This window comes from Leptidea sinapis, chromosome 15 (assembly GCF_905404315.1).
Source record: "Leptidea sinapis chromosome 15, ilLepSina1.1, whole genome shotgun sequence".
Classification (NCBI taxonomy): Eukaryota; Metazoa; Arthropoda; class Insecta; order Lepidoptera; family Pieridae; genus Leptidea; species Leptidea sinapis.
In genome coordinates, this window is record NC_066279.1 from 11,444,366 (window position 1) to 11,464,068 (window position 19,703).

At 37.3% G+C, this 19,703-nt stretch overlaps 2 protein-coding genes across 5 annotated transcripts; both read right to left on the bottom strand.

Moving 5' to 3' along the window:
- Nucleotides 1–33: 33 nt before the first annotated feature.
- Nucleotides 34–9,850, bottom strand: LOC126968326 (uncharacterized). Of its 3 annotated transcripts, none has more exons than XR_007730185.1 (3): nucleotides 7,312–7,639; nucleotides 1,398–2,802; nucleotides 34–1,315 (listed from the first exon to the last, which is right to left on the bottom strand). XR_007730185.1 is itself a non-coding variant. In XM_050813283.1 (3 exons), exons 2-3 carry the CDS (start codon nucleotides 7,525–7,527, stop codon nucleotides 1,765–1,767), a joined length of 1,254 nt encoding a protein of 417 aa, XP_050669240.1. In that variant the 5' UTR covers nucleotides 7,528–7,568; nucleotides 9,644–9,850; the 3' UTR covers nucleotides 34–1,764. The 3 variants fall into 3 exon arrangements, 1 of the variants encoding a protein (XP_050669240.1); XR_007730184.1 differs by having other exon boundaries at nucleotides 34–1,321; XM_050813283.1 differs by adding an exon at nucleotides 9,644–9,850 and having other exon boundaries at nucleotides 34–2,802; nucleotides 7,312–7,568.
- A 1,522-nt stretch (nucleotides 9,851–11,372) lies between these two features.
- On the bottom strand, nucleotides 11,373–18,355 carry LOC126968311 (uncharacterized). 2 transcript variants are annotated; one of them, XM_050813250.1, is made up of 3 exons: nucleotides 18,040–18,355; nucleotides 12,951–14,587; nucleotides 11,373–12,411 (listed from the first exon to the last, which is right to left on the bottom strand). In XM_050813250.1, the coding sequence occupies exons 1-2, from the start codon at nucleotides 18,256–18,258 to the stop codon at nucleotides 13,154–13,156; spliced, it is 1,653 nt and encodes a 550-aa protein (XP_050669207.1). In that variant the 5' UTR covers nucleotides 18,259–18,355; the 3' UTR covers nucleotides 11,373–12,411; nucleotides 12,951–13,153. The 2 variants fall into 2 exon arrangements, with proteins under 2 accessions (XP_050669207.1, XP_050669208.1); XM_050813251.1 differs by having other exon boundaries at nucleotides 11,373–12,671.
- Nucleotides 18,356–19,703: the final 1,348 nt, after the last annotated feature.

Genomic DNA, 19,703 nt, shown 5'->3' on the forward strand with positions numbered 1-19,703 from the left:
AGTAACAGCATGGAAATAAAGAAAAGTCGTATAAAAGTTTAAAATTTGTATAATTAAACACATAATAAAGTTAAAAGGTTGAATTTCTATAATAAGAGGTAGAAGATAACAAGTCTTCGTATGTTTTCTATAATTCTATGTGACATCTAACGCTGCAGGATGGAGTGTTTTAATTAATTCAAATATCTTTAAAAAAATTATATTGTCGGCGAACAGATCGATGGACTTATCTCGTAACGTTAAATTTGTTGCAGTTGCATAACTAACCTCAATATCTCAATGCCGTGCGTGCCCTATATGAAGCTCTGGTGAAGAGTCACTTAGAGCATGATTCGGTTATATGGGACCGAGTGAAATGAAATATAAGCAGATGATAGAAAAAATTCAAAATAGATTTGCAAGATATTTATATTTGAAGTTGTATGGGGTGTATCCTGGTTATCCGTTGCTGTATCCAACTTTGTTCGTCCTGGGTATGGTGGGATACTGCAAATTGGAAACAAGAAGGGAAGTTGCGCATGCCAAATACCTTCCCACGGTATTGCAAGGTAAGAAGGACGACCCAGCCACCCTAGAACAGCTTCGACTATACGTGCCGGACAACAGAGCAGAGCGGCGGCTTGTGACGCCGTGCGCGCGTACCAACCTACTGCGCGACGCGCCGCTTACCCAAGCGCTGTGCACTCTTAATGCCGTATCAGAACGTGTCGATCTCTTCACATGTACTCTGAGTTCACAAAGGCGGCCTCTTGTATTATAGAAATTATTAAAATATTAAGACAAAATATTGACTTGTAAATTTTTATTTTTATCATATTATGTTTATTACAATTTAGTTCTTTCGATTGTATTTCAACTGGTTTTGACATTTGACATTGTGTGACTAATATCTACTTATTATTATTATTGTGTGACTAGTAGGTACCTATAATAATCTATATGACTAAGCTTTTAAGTTGTACCTATTAATTTGACATATTATATATAATTATTTTTATGGACAACTACACTAGCGCATTAGGATCACCCTGTAATGTTAGTGTAAAATTGAAATTCTAATAAATAAATAAATAAATTTCATCTGACGAATGATGACGATGACTATATCGTTGATGTTTGAGCTCTCCCACGCGAAGTGGCATCGCACCGCACCAGTAGTTCCGCCTTATGTTTTTCGCTTGTTCAATCACAGGCCTGATGACATTGGTAGGGTCACTGTGCTCTCCAGGTAGATCGGCTGAGCAAGTTATTACTCTAAACCCAGTCCACCTTTCGAGATTTACATATGCTTTTACTAAGTCGTCGGTGCATAACTCTGTAACTAGCAAGAACTCAATGTTTTTATTAAAAATCAGTCATCATAAAAATTACGTCATAGTCGTAAGATAACGCCTTACCAGCAGCATTGTCTCCTAAGAGGTGCCGGCAACCAAGGTTCTTGAATGAGCACGAGGTCTGCTGTACCTTCTCTCCAAGACAGCTCTCCATTACTGCAGTAGCAGCTGCGGCATGGTGGAGGTTAGCTTGGAGAAAAAATTGCTCACCGGTTCACCCTTGGATACCATTGTTAAGGCTTTTTACAGGCCGACGTCCTCACCACGAGGACGTCGGGCCTGCGATTTAGCCTTAATTGGTTCTTTAGTTGTAGGTCCAGCCCTGACAGAGAGGGCATGGACTCCAATTCCAGATTTACTTGGAGCATTGAGAGCCTCTGTTGGGGGTGGAACTGTTGGCGGAGTACCAACTCCGAAGGTACCCGGTGTGTTATGTATCCCTACATTTTCCATGTTCCATAGAGGGTGCAAGAGTGTTGGTGGGTTCACTCTTAAATTTAAAGCTGACCCTCTTGAAACCAATGCTTGCTTTCGAATCCGCAGCTTTCAGGGCTTCAGCAGAAGGGTCGTCAACGTTGAAGGTCGTCACTCGACCTCCTGTCTCGACCCTGTCATGTAGTACCTTCCAGAGCTCAGTATTGAGTCCCTTATTTTGTGCCCGCAGTAAGCGGAGCGCTTCCTCTACACTAGAGGCTTCGCTCTCTGGTATGAAGGTCGTGACCGTTTGAGGCTTTGGAAGTTCATGCTCGTCCATGATGGAGAGCTGCGCCTCCGGCCACGGCTTTAAGTTTGAAACCTCTCTCACAAACCAGTCTTGACTTTTTTGATCAGCGCATGTGACCAAAATCCAGCCTGGCCTGTGTGAGAAGTTCAGAAACTTAGGCCCAGCACCCTTAGTGGTGATCTTAGCAATAGCCTGGATTAAGGCTCGGTGGACTAGCTTCATCTGCTCTACACTCATAACGTCCGAGTTACGGATCCCTATTCGAGTGGAACCTATGCTGTCCTTGTTAATTGTCTTAATGGTGCCTGTCTGCTCAGGCCGCGGAGTCAACCTGCTTATCTTGCGAGGTTGTAACTCTGGAGAGTCCTCTTCACAGCGAACACGCTTCAGCGCTTCCAGCTCTGTGATAGGCATTTCCTTTAGGATTAGGTTCCATGGCTTACTGCATAGAGCGCGGGCCTCTTCGACTCCTACGCTAGCAATCAGCTTCTTAAACCTCTTCCTAGCAGCACCTCCCATGCGGGGTCGAACCCTCTTGGAAGACTCGCCTGTCTGGGACGTCGGTTGGAGCACCCTGGAAGTTGCCGGTGAGGTCAGGAAAGGAGTCTCATCTTGTAAGATATTCAAAGATTGATTTGAATTCTTGATAGACCTATCTCCTGTTTGGACATTTTTATCAACTATTTCATCTGATTTAAATGTTGTTTGGACATTCTGCAGCCGTGCTTGATAATTTTGAGTGACCTGAAGATTAAAAATTTAAATAAATTAGAATATTTATAAGCTTATATATCAAGATTTTAAATCTATAGCAAAAATTTACAAAAATTATATTTGCGAAAATAATGCTAAGACTATAAAGAAAATAATATGACAAACAAACAGACGCGTAAGTAGGTTTACATACAGGTAATAACTTCGTAATAACATGCATATGGTTCAGTATTGAGTTATATATGCATGTTACAGATCATAGAAGATACCTACGAATACAACCAATTATATTACATATATATTTAGACTACAGCAAGGCTTTCGATTCTTTATGTCACAATACGATATGGGAGGCCCTTAACTGGAGAAGGCCAAAATCGCACCGATCAAAGGCATACTGCGGCACTTGCCTATTTCGGAAGGTTTAAGAACAAGGTATCGAAAGCAAGTACATAAGATTAAATACGAGGGCAGCACTGAAAATTTCGGGAATCAAGGAAGTGACACAACATTACTATTTAAAAATGTATTTATTGCTTTTCGAAGTATTCTCCGTGAAATTTGACACATTTTTCCATACGATGGAACCAATCATTGAAGCAACCATTCCATTCGGAAGTTGGGGTCTCCAAAATGGCCGTTTTGTAGGCGTCCACAGCTTCTTCCGGTGATGAAAATCTCTGACCAATTTATTCTTTATTTTAGGGAAAGTATAGAAATCATTAGGGCTTAGGTCGGGGCTGTACGGCGGATGGTCTAATAATTCTATGTTTTCTTGCTCTAAAAACTATTTTGTTCTGTGCGCGGTGTGAGAACTCGCATTGTCGTGATGGAGGATGATGCGGCGGTTGCAGTTATCTTTACGGAGTTCAGAAACGACTTGTGGCAAACAAATGCTAGCATACGATTCTGCATTAACCGTTTTTTGTCTCTCAAGAGGAATAGTCGCAACATGGCCGGTTTTGGAGACAGACGTAGCCACCATTTTTTTTTGCAACACTCCGTGAACGAACAATTTTTGTTGGCTTTAACTCATTTTCGAACACCCAAACTCGTGATTGGTCTTTCTTTCGGGTTCGTACGCGTATATCCAGGATTCGTCACCTGATACGATGTTGTATACAGCATTTGAGGATCCTGCGTGGAATCTTTCGAGAGTTCTGACACACCAAGTAACGCGAGCCGCTTTTTTCTTTTCGAGCAAATGCGGTATCCATCGGGAAAACAACTTATTTACACCTAATTGTTCATGCAAGATTATTTGTATTTGACTCATGCCCATGTCTAAAGTTGCTTGAATTTCGCGGTATGTCACATGTCGAACTTCCTCAATCAGCGTAAGCTGCGTAAGCACAGCATCAACGTTTTCTTTGGTGACTGCAGATTTTGGACGACCTTGACGGGGATCATCACTGAGCTTGACACGTCAACGTTGAAATTCAGCAAACCAGCGATAAATTGTGTTTTTGGATGGGGCTTCATCACCAAATGCAGAAATCATCCGGTCAACACACTGTTTTTGTGTTAAACCACTTCGAAAGTCACAATAAATCATCGCTCTAGAATTTTCTCGAGTCAATTCCATTTTTCAACGACTAAACAAGTTTGAAAAGACCTTGTGACAAGACCGAGAATCTTTTTAAATAAATAAATGGTATTCGATTTTAAAACCAAGGAGTTTTCAATTAAAGAGCTTTTAATATGACAGGAACACTGGTAATGTTCCATTATTGTTAACCATTATTGTTATTTTGTAACTTAAATTTATGAACCATGCGGGACTCCATCCCGCGACCTCTCGGGTTCCGTAACTTCCTCTAACAATGTTAGATTTGAAAGAGCGACATCTCAAGTCAATTTCCTAATATGCAATTATTGAAGTTGAGCAGGTTTTCTACTTGAAAGTAGATCCTGTAGATGACCACAACCTGAGAGTTGAACAAGACATACCAAGAATTACGAACGATACGTCATTCGAACGGTTGGCTCAATGAAGGAGTGCTGGGACGGAACCCGAAATGTAGCGGGTGCGAGTCCCGCATCACTCATAAATTTTGGTTACTAATTTAATTTAATTAATCCCAGAAGTGAGGGTTATCACTTTAAAAAATAACAATCTTTGTAAGTACTTAAGAATACTGAGGATAATATACAAGGAAAGTACAGCATTCATACAGTTAGATAAGAAAGGTGAACCATTTAGCCTACACCCTTTAACAGAGTGATCCACTATCCCCAACTTTTTTGGGCAGTTCTCAAAATGATATTTAGAATACTAAATTGGAATGGATATGGAATCAACATCAATGGAACCTGGCTAACATATTTAAGATTTGAAGATGACATAGTTCTCTTTGCAAAAACCCCACTTGAACTGAATGTCATGTCACTTGAACTTAATGTTCTGGCATTAGAAAGGAGGAAGCCTATGCAATTCGCAATCAGCAGAAGACAACCTAGGTTTTATATAAAGTAGACAAAAGAAATTGTATTCTTTATTGTTGAATAAAAGGATTTATTAATATTATCAAACTTTTGCATAAATTTTATTTGTTAGTGTTGAGTTACCTTGATCTAGTTTTTTCTTTTTAGAAGCCAATATTTCACATTTTACCCTGTACTTTAACTGTATTATTAATAAACACAGTGTAAAGTTACTCCAAGTTTAAAAAGATAAAGACAAAGAGATCTAAACTTGGAATAACTTTACATTTATTTATAACACAGTGAGAGTTAACATATTTGATTAACCAAATATTAACTAATTAAGATTATACTTTACTTTTATTATTTTATCGTTTTTATAAAATTAATTTCACACAAATCAAATTTGTTCAAAATTGTTGTCATTCAAGATAAAAGGTGGTTGAAGTATTTAAAGATGTGGACTCCCCATTTCAGTATATGAAAATATAATCATGGTGTTTGATGTCAAAATACCTTGCCTAACCTAATTTCTATTTATACAGTTTAACCTTTATTCTTTTTTTGGAAATAATTTATATTATTTAACCACAATTCATATATTGGATGCAGCTTACAAACTACATCGATATTTATATTACAGCCATTGTAAGATACTGTATGTCTTCTTCGCAGGTTCAAGTCCCACATTGTTCATAATTTTTTTCAAATTTTATTTGTGTAATTTGTCCCAGAAGTGAGGATCACATTAAAAAAATAATAAATTGTAAAATACTCTATTTGATTGCAGAGTTGCCGTTGAGTTTCTTGTATGTTCTACTCATGAGCTCAACTTTTTCCAAACATATGGTACTTAGATTCAGTAATTTAAGAGAAGTATTTATAGTGACAATTCAAAAGCACTTAATTTAAATCTCATTGAATAAAGTTTATTTGACTTTGACTAACCTATTTATGGGATAACTAAACAATGGATGTGGGATTTGAAGTGTTTACTGCTAGTTTTGAAAATCTAATCCACTTATGAAATTTTATTTAGTAAGTTATTATTTATTTATTATATATATATTACTAGCTGACTCGACAGATATTGTTCTGAACATAATAAATAAAATACTGTTGAAAATATGTCCATATTATACATATATTGGAAATAAAATAATTGTGGGTCCCAAATAGAAATAAAAAGTATCCTATCTCTCAAGTTGGACCTAACAGCACTCCATGAAGTAATCCCCATTAAAATCCGTTCATTAGTTTAGGAGTCCATCACGGACAAACAACATGTCACATAATTTTTATATATATATATTATTATTAGGGGATCTAGCAAAATACACTCCTTACATGCACATAAATTTACCAATATGTACATTTACAACTATGTTTTAAGACAGTGTTAAAAATTTTACAATAAGAAAACTAATCTAATGTCATGATGCATAGCAGGGCAGCAGCATCCGTTCCAGTGAAAGTCCACATTGTGTTGTTTCAAGAATATTTCTTTTTTTCATTTTAAGTTTACATGAAACCAAACTTCACACTACAAAAACCTCTATATGTACAATAAGCAGATTGTAACGACTTTACTAAATAAAATTAAATAGTTTTTTTGTTTCATACCCACAATACACATTCTAATACACTTAAAATATATCAAATATTAACAAATAATGAGTTGAATGTACAACAAACTAAGGTGTCACAACATGCACAGTCTTTGCTTCCGTGACACCAAGGAAACAATTATATAAATAAAGCAAAAATCATAAAATCAAGATACCAATTTGAAAAGAAGGAAAAAAAAAGAAAAATATTTATCATATTTTCCTAACAATCTCGTAATATTTTTTTTAAAAGTAGGTAAAGAATCTTTAAAAATATCTACTTCACCACAGATGGAGTTATAAGTTCTTGATCTATCAAGAACTTTTCTCTCATACCACGTCTACGTGGTATGAGAGAAAATTGCTATTAGCGCGGTTAGCTTGAAGATATTTTTAACAATATACAAAAGAGTTAATTATTATTAAAAATTATCTTTTAAAAACTATGAAGACTATTAATTATTATGAGTCACATTATGGTAAGATACGAAAATAATAAAAAAATAACCTCTTTTGATAAGCCAGAAACCTCTTGCATGACCTCCACTGGATATTTGCACCCGAGAAACCCGATGTTGGTAAAAATTCGGGCCAAACAAACAAGTCTTTCCTCGGGATAAAAATATTTCCATCGCTCCATAAATGCTTTTCTCAACGACCAGTGTTTATCACTTTCATGATCTTCTCTATATTTATCAACATTCCAATTCACATCAAATGGCATTTTAGGATTAGATAATAGCTAGTATGTCCTTACAAAATAAACTGAAATAAAAATTAAAAAATAATAGAATATTTAGAATTTAATAATTGTACTTTATCGTAGAAGGGTAACGTAAATTAAAAAAGTCAACCGTAGACTGAGAAAGTAAATAGAACTTTGTGTAGTCAGTAGGTACTCAGTAGCCCAGTAGGTACAGTGTGAACGTAGTGTTTAAATTCTCTTTGGTACAGTGCCTATATTACCCCGACGCGTTTCGGGCACTTCAGATCTTGATTAAGCAGATAGATGTCTTCTATCGACGCTATATTATATAATCTTTATCTATATAGACAAGTATTAAGCAATTTTTATCATTCAGGCTTTACAGTATGCGCATTCAGCCAAATTAGGTTAAATATCACAGGGATTGATACTTACGTTTTAAGTGTGTGGGTGACTGATTGCGTTTCTCTATGTATTTATTTATATAAATTCATTAATTATAATTATATTATGTTATCCTAAAATAATTTATCATATTTACAAAAACATTAATTAAATATTAAATTCACAACAAAGCCGCGCGATATCCGTAGTATGCAGAATCCTTTGTTTAATGCGCACGCTGCGAGTGGCGATCGCTCGCATTCCACAGTAACTATTCCACTAATACTAGTAGTAACCAGTAACCACTAGCTGGCCTAGCCAGTCACAGTTCGCACGCCAGTCGAGATTTAGTTGTGCTGGGCGGAGCTAGTGTCGCTCGCTCCTTCGTCGCAGCTTTAAATATCTTTTCGTCTTATTTCTTTGTATACTATATATAATTTAGTGTCTGCCTATTTGCTATCTGCACTTGTCACTATGAACAAAAATAAAATAAAATATGAACAAGCCGCCTGACTCGCCAACCCCGGGGGCTGAGATGAATCTGATAGTTCTATTTCTAAGCGTCACAAATAGCTGTTGCAAGAAAAAATTAAGCACGCTCAGGCGGGCGATAAGACTGGATTTCCCTATGGAGGCAGTGAAATTAGTGACACATCTATAGCAACCACTAATAAATCTTTAGAAAAATCTAATATAACTATTGAAAATAATCCAATAATTTCCTCAATACCATCCAGATCCCATTTAAGGTACATTTATATTGGAAAGACTAATTATTAGGAAAATGACATAGTTCCATTTAATGTATACGCACAAATTGAAACAAAATTATCAAACGACAGTACCACTCTGCACCCTGTTACATTTGGCAAATAAAAAAAATGTAGAAACAGAATATCTTTAGCTTTCTGAAGTTTTACCGATACCAACACATTCATTCCAGCTGAGAAGCGATGAGCTTGAAAGCATTTATGCCAACTTTACAAATAATGCTCATGGGCTTTGTACGGGGAGTGACCTCTGACTGGTCCATTGAGAAAGCTATAGAAAATGTGTCAGTACCTGTGGTAAGTTTCTTGAACCAATACGGGTAAATTATAAAACAATAGTGGAGGGCTCCTGTCCGGAAAACAACTTAAAATGTAGTTCTGACATTCGATGGCCAGGTTCTTCAGGAACCTTTATTTGTTTGTTTTAATTCTTTACCAGTAGAGCTAAACACATACCCCACTATCTAATGTTTCAATCGGTCGATTTGGCCATACAAAACTATAACGCCGATCAAAATCAAAATGTTACAAATGCGGTTATGAACATACCAACTGGTGATGCTTGCAGTGTAGAGAAGAATGGTACTTGTTGCTATTGCTCAGGTAATCATTTTACTAAATATGATCTATTTGTCAAGAATATTAGCGTTAAAACAAATTCCACGGCACAAAAATGTATCTCTTAATATGGGGAAGCAGCAAAATTAATTCCTCCTGTTAGTACATCCTATGGTTATAAAGCAGGAACACCTTCTGTTTCTTATAATTCTCTAATCGATCCACCTAATCGCCCTCATCTACCTCATCAGTCACAGCCAAATAGTTCATATAGGAAAACAATCACTAGCAATCGACGTACGCCCCGCCCCCTACATCAAATTTATTACGACTTTGAGAGTGAAGGGTCACCCGAATAGAGATTTCGGGTGACTTGATGAAGTGGAAACCCAGCATATTCGGAACTTGGATCTAATACTGACCTGCTGCAGAGGGCATCTGCTCGTGGTGCATCGGGATAACAACTGCACATACCCGCATTGGTTTCCATAATCTGATAGTTTGTCTTGACAACAGGACGGTCACAACTTTTTATTATTTTGTTAAGATTGAGGAGCATAATCATAATCGTTTGCATATTCATAACTTAAGGGGCGTGCCCGTGCGACGTATGTTTTTATTTATTTTTGCAGGATAATGGGGAGGTCGTCTTATAGTAGTTGCTTCCAAAGTATTCATGATTTGCGTGAGAACTGACGCGTGGAAGTTTGCAGCCTAGCGAAACTCTGTAAGAAAAAAGCGATTCACTCAGTTGTATTAAACGTGCAGTGATTGATAGATGACTCATATCTTGTAAACAGAGATCTCTTCGAGCTCAAAACTCTGGTAAAAGTTTAATACAACACAATTTTTTGAATTTTCAAACGGCAATAACTTTTGAATGAATGAACCGATTTTCACGCGGTTGGCGGTATTCGACGCAATTTGTGAGGCTCATAAAGAATTTGAATTTAAATTGACTTGGAATTTCGAAGTAATTCCGAAAAAAAAAACACTTGTTTCGGTTTTCTTTTGTCAACGATAATTTACGAACGAGTTAACTGATTTCGACCGGCTTGGTGGCGATCGATGGTTATTGATGTTAAGAGCCGATAAATTCGATGGTTAAAGCAGTTTAAAACTTAAATAAAAAAATTGCGATTTTTAAAATCTACCGGTCTGATACGTCCAGAATGGTAGTCAAAATCTATGTTTGGTCAAGCCCTTTCGAACCGCGATAAAATCGGTCGAGCCGTTCAGAAGTGATAAGAGGTTTACATACATCCATACATAGACATACATTTAGAAGTACGGACACCACGTTAAAACGTCGAGATCTGGTGAAAACTAAATTTTCGAAAAACGGGGTAAAACCAATAATTTCCCGAAATTTCCAAAATTCTTAGCGGGAATTAAAAAAAAAACACTGATGACCAAACCTTGAAAGTCAACCCTGAAAAAAATAGGTGCTAATGCTACCACGGCTAGTTACTTAAATATTTAAGAAATAGCTTTATTAAAAAAGTGACTGGCATTTTTATACACTACAGTCGATTTCTAATACTAAATTGTGATATTGCGCCTTTGCGGTCAAAATTTGAGTTTAATTCAAGTAAGGTAAAAGAGTTGCGATGCATGCACGTCAACGTCTTAAAAATGAGCTCTTTATGAACCTCGCAAATCTTTTTCTATTTATGTATTCCACTGCTTCTGTAATTCTTTGTCGTCAATCCGTTAACATTTTATATAGGTTTCCAGTAAACTTCTTCCTTTAAGCAACTCCAGCAAAAATAATAAGTCTGAAGAACGGGGCGGCCATAGAAATTAAACCAAGCCGCCCAATCCATCGACCTGGGTATTCTCGGTAGAAATAAGCCCGCACTGGACGGGCATAAAGACATGGGCATCCACCTAGCTGGAACCACATTTGTCTTAAAATATGAAGCAATTCCGTGGTTATGTTTCTGCATAAATATATCAAAATATTACTTAAAAGTTTATTACATAAACACTAACCCCCTTATTCATAATCGTCCGCTAACTTTAAACAGCCGCTAAGGAGTGCTTTTTCTCATTCTGACTTAGGTCAATATTAGAAGACAGAGTGAGAATTAGCAATGCTTTAAGTTAGCAGACTATTATGAATAAGGGGGTAATAAACAAAACAAGTAATTATTATTGAAAATACTCATTTAATCTATACTAATATTATAATATTATAAAGCTGCAGTGTTTGTTTGTTTGAACGCGCTAATCTCTGGTACTACTGGTCCGATTTGAATGATTCTTTCAGTGTTGGGTAGTCCATTTATCGAGGAAGGCTATAGGTTGTTTTTTTTTCAAAATTAGGGATCCGTAATAAAATTGCTATTTTGTAACACAAGGTGTAAAATCGAAAACCTATTTTTGCGTGCGCTGCAAAAACTATTGACAATAGAACAAAATGATGTACAGGCTATAATATAGGCAATATTTTATTACTTATAAAACTATCGCGTGAATTATACTATGGCAAAACAACGTTTGCCGGGTCAGCTAGTTTAAAATATAACTTTCCAATTATGAATAATTTATGCATGGTCTTATATCTTGTTTCAATAGCTTTCAGATACATGCACTGTAATCATCCCGATTATAAGCAATCTATTGCGACACGTAAAATAATTTGCATTGACAGAGCCTTTCTCAAGGGCCAAAATCGCGCGGATTAGAAAACCTCGATCCGAATAGGTTAATACGCTTCCACTGTCAAAATTTTCTACCTTTGGGGCTTCCCGAGATTTTAAGTGCACCACCACTTTCCTCAGTGGGCGCAGCATACAACTCAACGCCAGATATTTCTCCAAGCCGAATCCCGTGAATGCTGGAGTTCCCAAGGGCTCTGTACTATCTCCTACACTTGTTCTTTCTTCTGTATATAGATGATATGTTGGATGTTACGTAGATGACAATACTGCAGATGCCGTATATACGAGCTGTGCGGTGGCTCTCTCGGGAAATCGTCGACAACAACCGAATAGACTTGTATCGTATATCGAGTCCTCTGTTCCTTTTCGGTCATGGCGTGCGGTAAAATTAGGCTTGATCATTTTAACCCCCGAAAGACTCAAGTTTGCGCGTTAGCCTCAAAAAAACCATTTGTTTTATCAGCGCTCTTCGACAACACTTCTTGAGTTCTTCAATTTTGAGCGATTGCCAATTCCGCGGTCATCTGGAAAGCAAATTCAAAGCTTTGAAGAAATGCTGGCCGTCATACAAATAGCCTTGCATAAAGCTGTAGCGCTCTACAAGTCGAAGGACCAGCCACATATGAAGTACTGCTCTCCTAGTATCAGCTCGAACTATTTTACCGCGTGTAACGCAGAGCGTGCAGCGAATTGCTGGGCATGCAGTGCTCTGTGAACGGCCCGATCATTTGGCCTTGCAGAGAGACGTCGCTTCATTATGTGTCTTCTACCGCAACTAGTGTTTCTATATATATATTGAAATATAATCATTGAATTAATTAAATTTTAATTTATTGTTATTAAATAGTTAGAAATAATATGTACGTAGCAGTTAATTGTTACAGCAGCAATATTATTATGAATGTTGTAATCTGTTATTGGTACCTACTCACATCAGTAATTTAATTTATTAGATGTCAATGTAATTGTTATATCTGTGAATTGTTGATGCATGCAAAAAAATGCAAACTGAAATGTACTCATGGGATGTTTAGGCTCGGCGTGAGGACGATATTTGACTTACCTTATTGGAGAGCCGCCATGTGCGACCTCGCCTAATACATGGCTCCTGGCTTAGGGCAAACCTCCAACCATTTCCAATGTTAGGTGTCTGCGGTTTCATTGCGGCGGAAGTATTTTTATTGGAAAGTACACTTAGACGAAGGGTATACCATATTTTGATACTTCACGCTCCTCCAAGTTCCCGACGTAGAACTCACCAGGCCCCTAATTGCACTCAGCATCGCACTTGGAGTCTGACAACATGAGCTCTACTGAGCTTTCAAGAGCCTCATCCGAAGGGGAATCCAAACAACGCGCGCCCGCATTGGATTGTTCGGCGTCTATAATTTTTGCCTGTGTACCTTCCAAAACATTCATTGTCCCAGGATCTCTCAACGTACAACCTTCTCGATTTTCAACGTCGAAGGGGGGAGTCTTAATAAATTTTCCTCCTGGTCCCTGAAACTTTAGGTACACAGAGCCCAGCATGAAAGCCAGACGACGCTCGTGTTCTATTAGCACAGGGACCTTCTCCTCCGGTACACTGAGAACAATGAAGGTGTTTTCATTGTGATGGTGCAAGGAGTGTATTAACCAGCGATCCACTTCCGCCCATGAATTCTGGAAGTGTAGCGTTCCGCCGATTGCTTTGATATCATTCCACACACCAGGCAGCAGGACGCCACAGCGAACTCCGCGTGGCACTTCCCATATGTGTTTCACTATCAGGCCGTCTCCATTTGGGAGTGTGATGTCCCGGACAGCATTTTTTAACCACTCCAAAGTTTTCAAGTTAGAACACCACAGTTTCAAGACGCCCCACTCGTAAACAGGTTTGCCCAGAAACGCAGGCCCTTGTCCACTCGGGGCGGTCTGCATGGCTATCATAAGTTTTTCCTCGAGCTTACTCTGGATAAGCTGTGCCAACGCTGAGTTTATGTGACTTGTTGAGACTGATGTGATAGCCACAATCGGGTCAGTTTTTGTAACGTCTGTATAGGAAGATGTTTGTTTTGGCTGTTTAAATAATGGCCTTTTGTGTTCGCCCTTGGGAGATTTTGTCGAAAGTTTGGACAATACAGTGGACTGGGCGTCAGCACCGACATCGATGGAAAGACGAAATTTATTATTGTGAATCTCCCTGTTCATTGGTCGGATTTGTATATCCGAAGTACTGGGTGGGGGCTCGGGTACTGTAAGGGGTCCGATTTTCTGACTTTCAGCCTTACGAAGACGGGCTCTTATTCGCCTCTGTCTCCTGTTTGGCCGATGGTGTCCAGTATCATTCGGTGCTGATAGCAGTTGACTTTGCCCCTTACGAGGATTGTTGTGCTTAAGGCCCTTAGGTCCTACAAGGGTCCAACCTGCCATTAGCATACTGTCTGATTGTGAAGATAGTGTAGGCACTTCAACCACTTCTACAGGTGACAGGCTAGGTTTGACTGGTGTTTCAGTGTCTACCTCCCTTGGTTGTATTGGCTCAATAGCCAGTAAATTCGGGGTTTCAGTAAATGTCGAAGCAGATTTAATACCTTTCCGTTTCTCTCTAGGTTTTTTGGGTATTTTGCATTCTATTGCAATATTGACATATTTATCTATTACTTCATCAGGTTCCATTGTTTGAATATTCTGCATTTGTGTTTGATAGTATTGAGTAACCTGAAGATTAAAAGGTCACATGTATTAAATTAAATAAGCTTACAACAACAACAAATTAATATACAGGATTTCCAATAAATCATCATCCACAATAAAAGGCTGGTGAGGACAAATTTTAAGATTATATACTCTGTGTATGCCAATATCCTTAAATTTGACCTTTGGTCATAGAAATCTAAATACGAAGGTAACTGAATTGTAAAAAGTTCTAATTCCTTGCGGGACTACTATCGTCTATTATATGCATAGATTTATTACTATGTACACATGTAACACTCCGGATAAGGACTTTTACAGTAGTGGTGTACAAAATAACAGCAAAGATTAAGAATCTAAGACTTACAGTTTAAATGTGATATAAGTATAGTGTAAGTTTCCGCAGTTAGATATACTGAAATCCACTATTTATAAATCACTACCTACTTACTCGCTTGTGGTCTATAATTCATCTGTAAGGGCACACATTTCAAGCCAGTATTTCACTTCTCATACCTTTTTATTTAAATTTCCATGCCTATGCCACATAAATATATGATATCAATTACAAAATTATACAAAAAAATTATAAGCTGCCAGTTTTTACTTATGCAAATTAAATATTAAAAAATAATTTCAAGTATAATATAATTACATTTAATGGTCATTTTAGTTTTAAGGCAATTTCTTTACAAAATGGATGCATGGCTAGGGGCAAGTATAGTCGTTAGCGTGCCACACTGCCCTGGGACCGGGCTACCCAGAATTAGGCCAGCCTTACCCTGGCATGCGGGGCTCTGCTGGGCTGGCCAAAACTTTCCCTCGCTATTCGTGGGAACGCAATGGATAATCATAAAAATAATGGCTGGCTAGGGCCATTAAAGGGCTATTAAAGGGCTAATAAAGAGGGCTGGACAGGGCATAGTGGCTAGCCAGCTGTACTGCCTTTTTAATTTGTGCTTCTGAAATGGGCAAGTACCGGGAGACTGGTGCAAAGCCGTAATCGTGCCATTGTAACGGTCACGGCAGGTCTGCATAAATTGCCGTCGTCGGTAAATTGTATGCGAAAGTGTTGATTGAAAGGGATGTGAATGATACCGACGAAATAGTATGGGATGCACAAGCGGGATTTAGAAAGGGAATGGGATGTACGGATAAGGTCTTTTCTATGCGGTGCATAGCCGAAAAGTGTTTGGCTACAAACAAGAAGGTCTATTACGCGTTCGAGGATCTAGAAAAGGCCTATGATAGAATGGTGATGAATGAATTGTGGTCAGCATTGTCCCTGAACGGTGTGAGCAGTATCCTCATACGAGCATTGCAATCTCTATAAAGGGATTCTAGTGCTTGTTTAATATCGAAAAAGGTGTTAGACAGGGATGTGTAGCATCACCGTTTAATCTGTTCATGAACAATTGCCTGACAGATTTAAAAGAGATTGAAAGTGGGTTGAGAATGAATGAGTTACTCGTCAAATGTTTTCTCTATGCCAAGTATTACTTACGTCTTCGTACGAGGAGTTACAGGAGATGTTAACTGCTATGAGTGAAGCTTTTGTTAGAAAGGCAATGAAGATGCATGTAAAGAAAACGAAAGTAATGATGTTTGAAAGAGATGAGGCAGTGACAGACTGCAAAATCGTGATTGGAGACGAACAAATTTGAAACAGGTGAATGAGTTTGTGTATCTGGGTTTAAAGTTTACTAGAGATGGAAAGTGTGAGTGACATTGAAAGAAGAGTGATTGCAGGAAACATGTTGAATGGAGGTTTGCACTCCTTTATGAACAGTCGGAAGGTGTCTAACAAGGCTCAATTAAATGGGCATGAGGGGGTGTTGGTTCCGACACTCACATACGGAATTGAAAGTTGGGTATGGCAGAAGAAACATGAAAGCAGAATAAATGCAGTTGAGATGAGAGTGTTAAGAAGTATGATAGGTATAGGATATAAACTGAGTGACAGCATAAAAAATAGTGAGATAGGGAAACATTGTGCTCTGAAAGAAGATGTATTGACAAAAATTGAGAAAGGTATGCTGAGATGGTTTGGCCATGTCGAGAGAATGAATGAAGAACGGTTGACGAAAAAAGATTATAAGGTGAGTGTGAATGAAAGTGTCGGAAGGGGTAGACCTAGGCGGATGTTTAAAGACCAAATCAGGGACTTCTTAAAAAGAAAAAAGGCCATGTCAAGAGTACTCTACTCTACCGAAGAGCATGTATGAAGGGAATAATGAAAGTGGTCTCTGCCTAAGGGAAAGAGGTGTGATTATATGTATATATTATTTGCGTAAATTTAATATTGATAGTAGCAAAATATTGGAAAAAAAGGGCCTGTAACTAGGTTTCAGAGGATTTTGTTTAGGATTATCTATCATAATTTTGTTACTTCAGTGGAAATGAATAGAATATGCATAATGTCATTTTACTACTACAACTATTGTCGCCACACTCATTTGTCTATAAGAGTTTGTAGTAATTAAACTCTCACTCCTCCATTAAGATTTGTCTTCATTGACAACTGCATTAGGACATTTTTACAAAATTTGATTTGATGTAAATCAATTTAGAGCTTACTATAAATATGCTAATATAATATTCTTAAAAACAATATGAACACCTCAGATTTTTTATCTTATTTGTGGAAAATAAAATATGAACTTAATAATTTGGATTGATTTAACAATTATTCTTAGATCAATAATCCACATTGTTAATTGACTTATTGTATAATGCAATTTGTCACATTTCACATTATGATGTAATGTGCGGTGGTGGAAGTTGGCTCCATGTGTCAAAACAAACAACTCTGAGGATATATGTAGTAAGAATGCAGAGAGAACCCACATCTCTATGCAACACCAAAGAATCAAATTTATTGAAGATGACTTGAACATAGATGGTTCAAGCTGCTCTTCCATGTACAATCCACAGTACCAGCTTCTTTCTTCCTTTCTACCATTTAACCACATGGTTAAATTGAAGAAGCTGGTACTGTGGATTGCCCACCCACATTCTGTCACTTCAATTTTGTGGATCTTCTGTTCAGAAGGTTCAAATCTATTGTACTGTAAATAGATTTTAAGTACACATATGTCTTTTATTTGAAAGTAAGAGTAAAGCAGAGTAGGTAGCAAGACAAAGGTTGATTTATAGTGGCACATTTAAAAAAAAACCTTGTACATCTAATATTTAACAAGCAAGACTATACAGATTATTATAATTATAATAATTCAAAATATAATATTTGCATCTTTTATATGAGTGTCTTGTTATAGGCTCTACCAATTTGTATTAGATTTACTACATTTTAGGGGTACCCAAAGGGGGGCGAAACACCTTAAAAGATAGATATAAATATTCAAAGATCTAGGTAGGTCTAGTCTCTGGGTGTTCACACCAAGCGGCCAGCAAGAGAGCTCGGTCGCTATTGTACTGCAATGCAATGAGCTGAAATAGAATAATAAAAAATAAACCTCTTTTGATAAAGCTGAAACCTCTTGCATGATTTCCATTGGATACTTGCATCCAAGAAACCCAATGTTGGTAAAAACTCGGGCCAAACAAACAAGTCTTTCCTCGGAATAAAAATATTTCCATCGCTCCATAAACGCTTTTCTTAATAACCAGTGTTGATCACTTTCATGTTCTTCTCTATATTTGTCAACATCCCAATTCCCATCAAAATATGCCATTTTAAAATTCACAGGTGCTATTAGATATTCTACAACTTTTTCCTAATAGAATAAGTTGTAACTTAAATTAGCGATACTCTCAAAAGCGATTCACTCGATGCTATGAAACGTGCGGTTATTGATAGATTGACACTTGACAGATGACGGCTATAATCTCGTTAAAAACGGAGGTAGCCGGAATCCACTACGTTAGCTACTGTTCGCTTTCATAGTTTCTTGCGCCGCTTATTTCTTCCGCTTCTGAGCGATATGAGAGTCCACTTTGATCTTTACGTTTATTTTTTATGTATAAAAAAATATAAATTTGTTAAAGAAAAATAGGGACACTCATAATGTAAATACTAGAAATAGAGTTAAGCTTGCTGGTCATGTAAGTCGACTTCATAAAGTCACAAATTCATTCAGAGGTCTTTCTTGGCATTACTCTTGATTCCAAATTTGGGGCCCCCATATTGAAGGATTGGCGAGTAGGCTTAGTTCTGCAGCATATGCGGTTAAGAAAATTAGACGGTTAACTGACATAGATACGGCGAGATTAGTATACTTTAGTTATTTTCATAGTATTATGTCCTATGGTATATTGTTATGGGGCAGTGCGGCCGATATTAATACTATATTTGTGCTGCAGAAGAGGGCTATTCACGCGATTTATAACCTAGGTCCTAAAGAATCATTAAGAGAAAAATTTTAGGAAATAAACATTTTGACTGTTGCTTCTCAATACATTTTTGATAATGTTTTGTATGTTCATAAGCACATCGAGGAATTTTCTAGAAACTGTGACATTCATAATGTTAACACGAGGAACAAACATAAACTTGTTGTGCCTACTACTCGGTTGGGTCGAGTTAGTAAGTCTTTTGTTGGGCGATGTATATGCTTCTACAATATGATCCCAGAAAATGTACAAAACAAATGTGTTACGAAATTTAAAAGAATTGTTAAAAAACGTTTGTGTGGGAAAGGTTATTATAGCATAAACGATTTTCTTAATGACACCACGGACTGGGAATAAAGCGAACACCCTCAGGTTTAATTATTAATGTTTATTGTACGATATTACATTGTAATCCATATTTTACATTACAAAAAAAAGCCCGCTGAGTTTCTTGCGCCCATTCTTCTCAGGTCTGAGGCAGTCTCTTTTGAATGGGTGGTAGATTTTGACGTTCAATAAGTGATTTTAAATCCTATTTTGAATAAAAATATTTGAATTTGTATACGTATTTGCAATTAGATCCCTGTTGACATACAGAACTAACCTTTAAACGAATATAAATGAGTTCTGAAGAAAAAGTTGTAATACAAAAGGGTGCTATAAAATATCAGAATATCTGGATACAAATAACCTTTGCGACTGAGCTGCTGGGGTGTTACATGTGTGTCTCAGATTGATAAATGTAATTAATAGATAAATAATTCAAATGGATAAGAAAGCCTAAAGG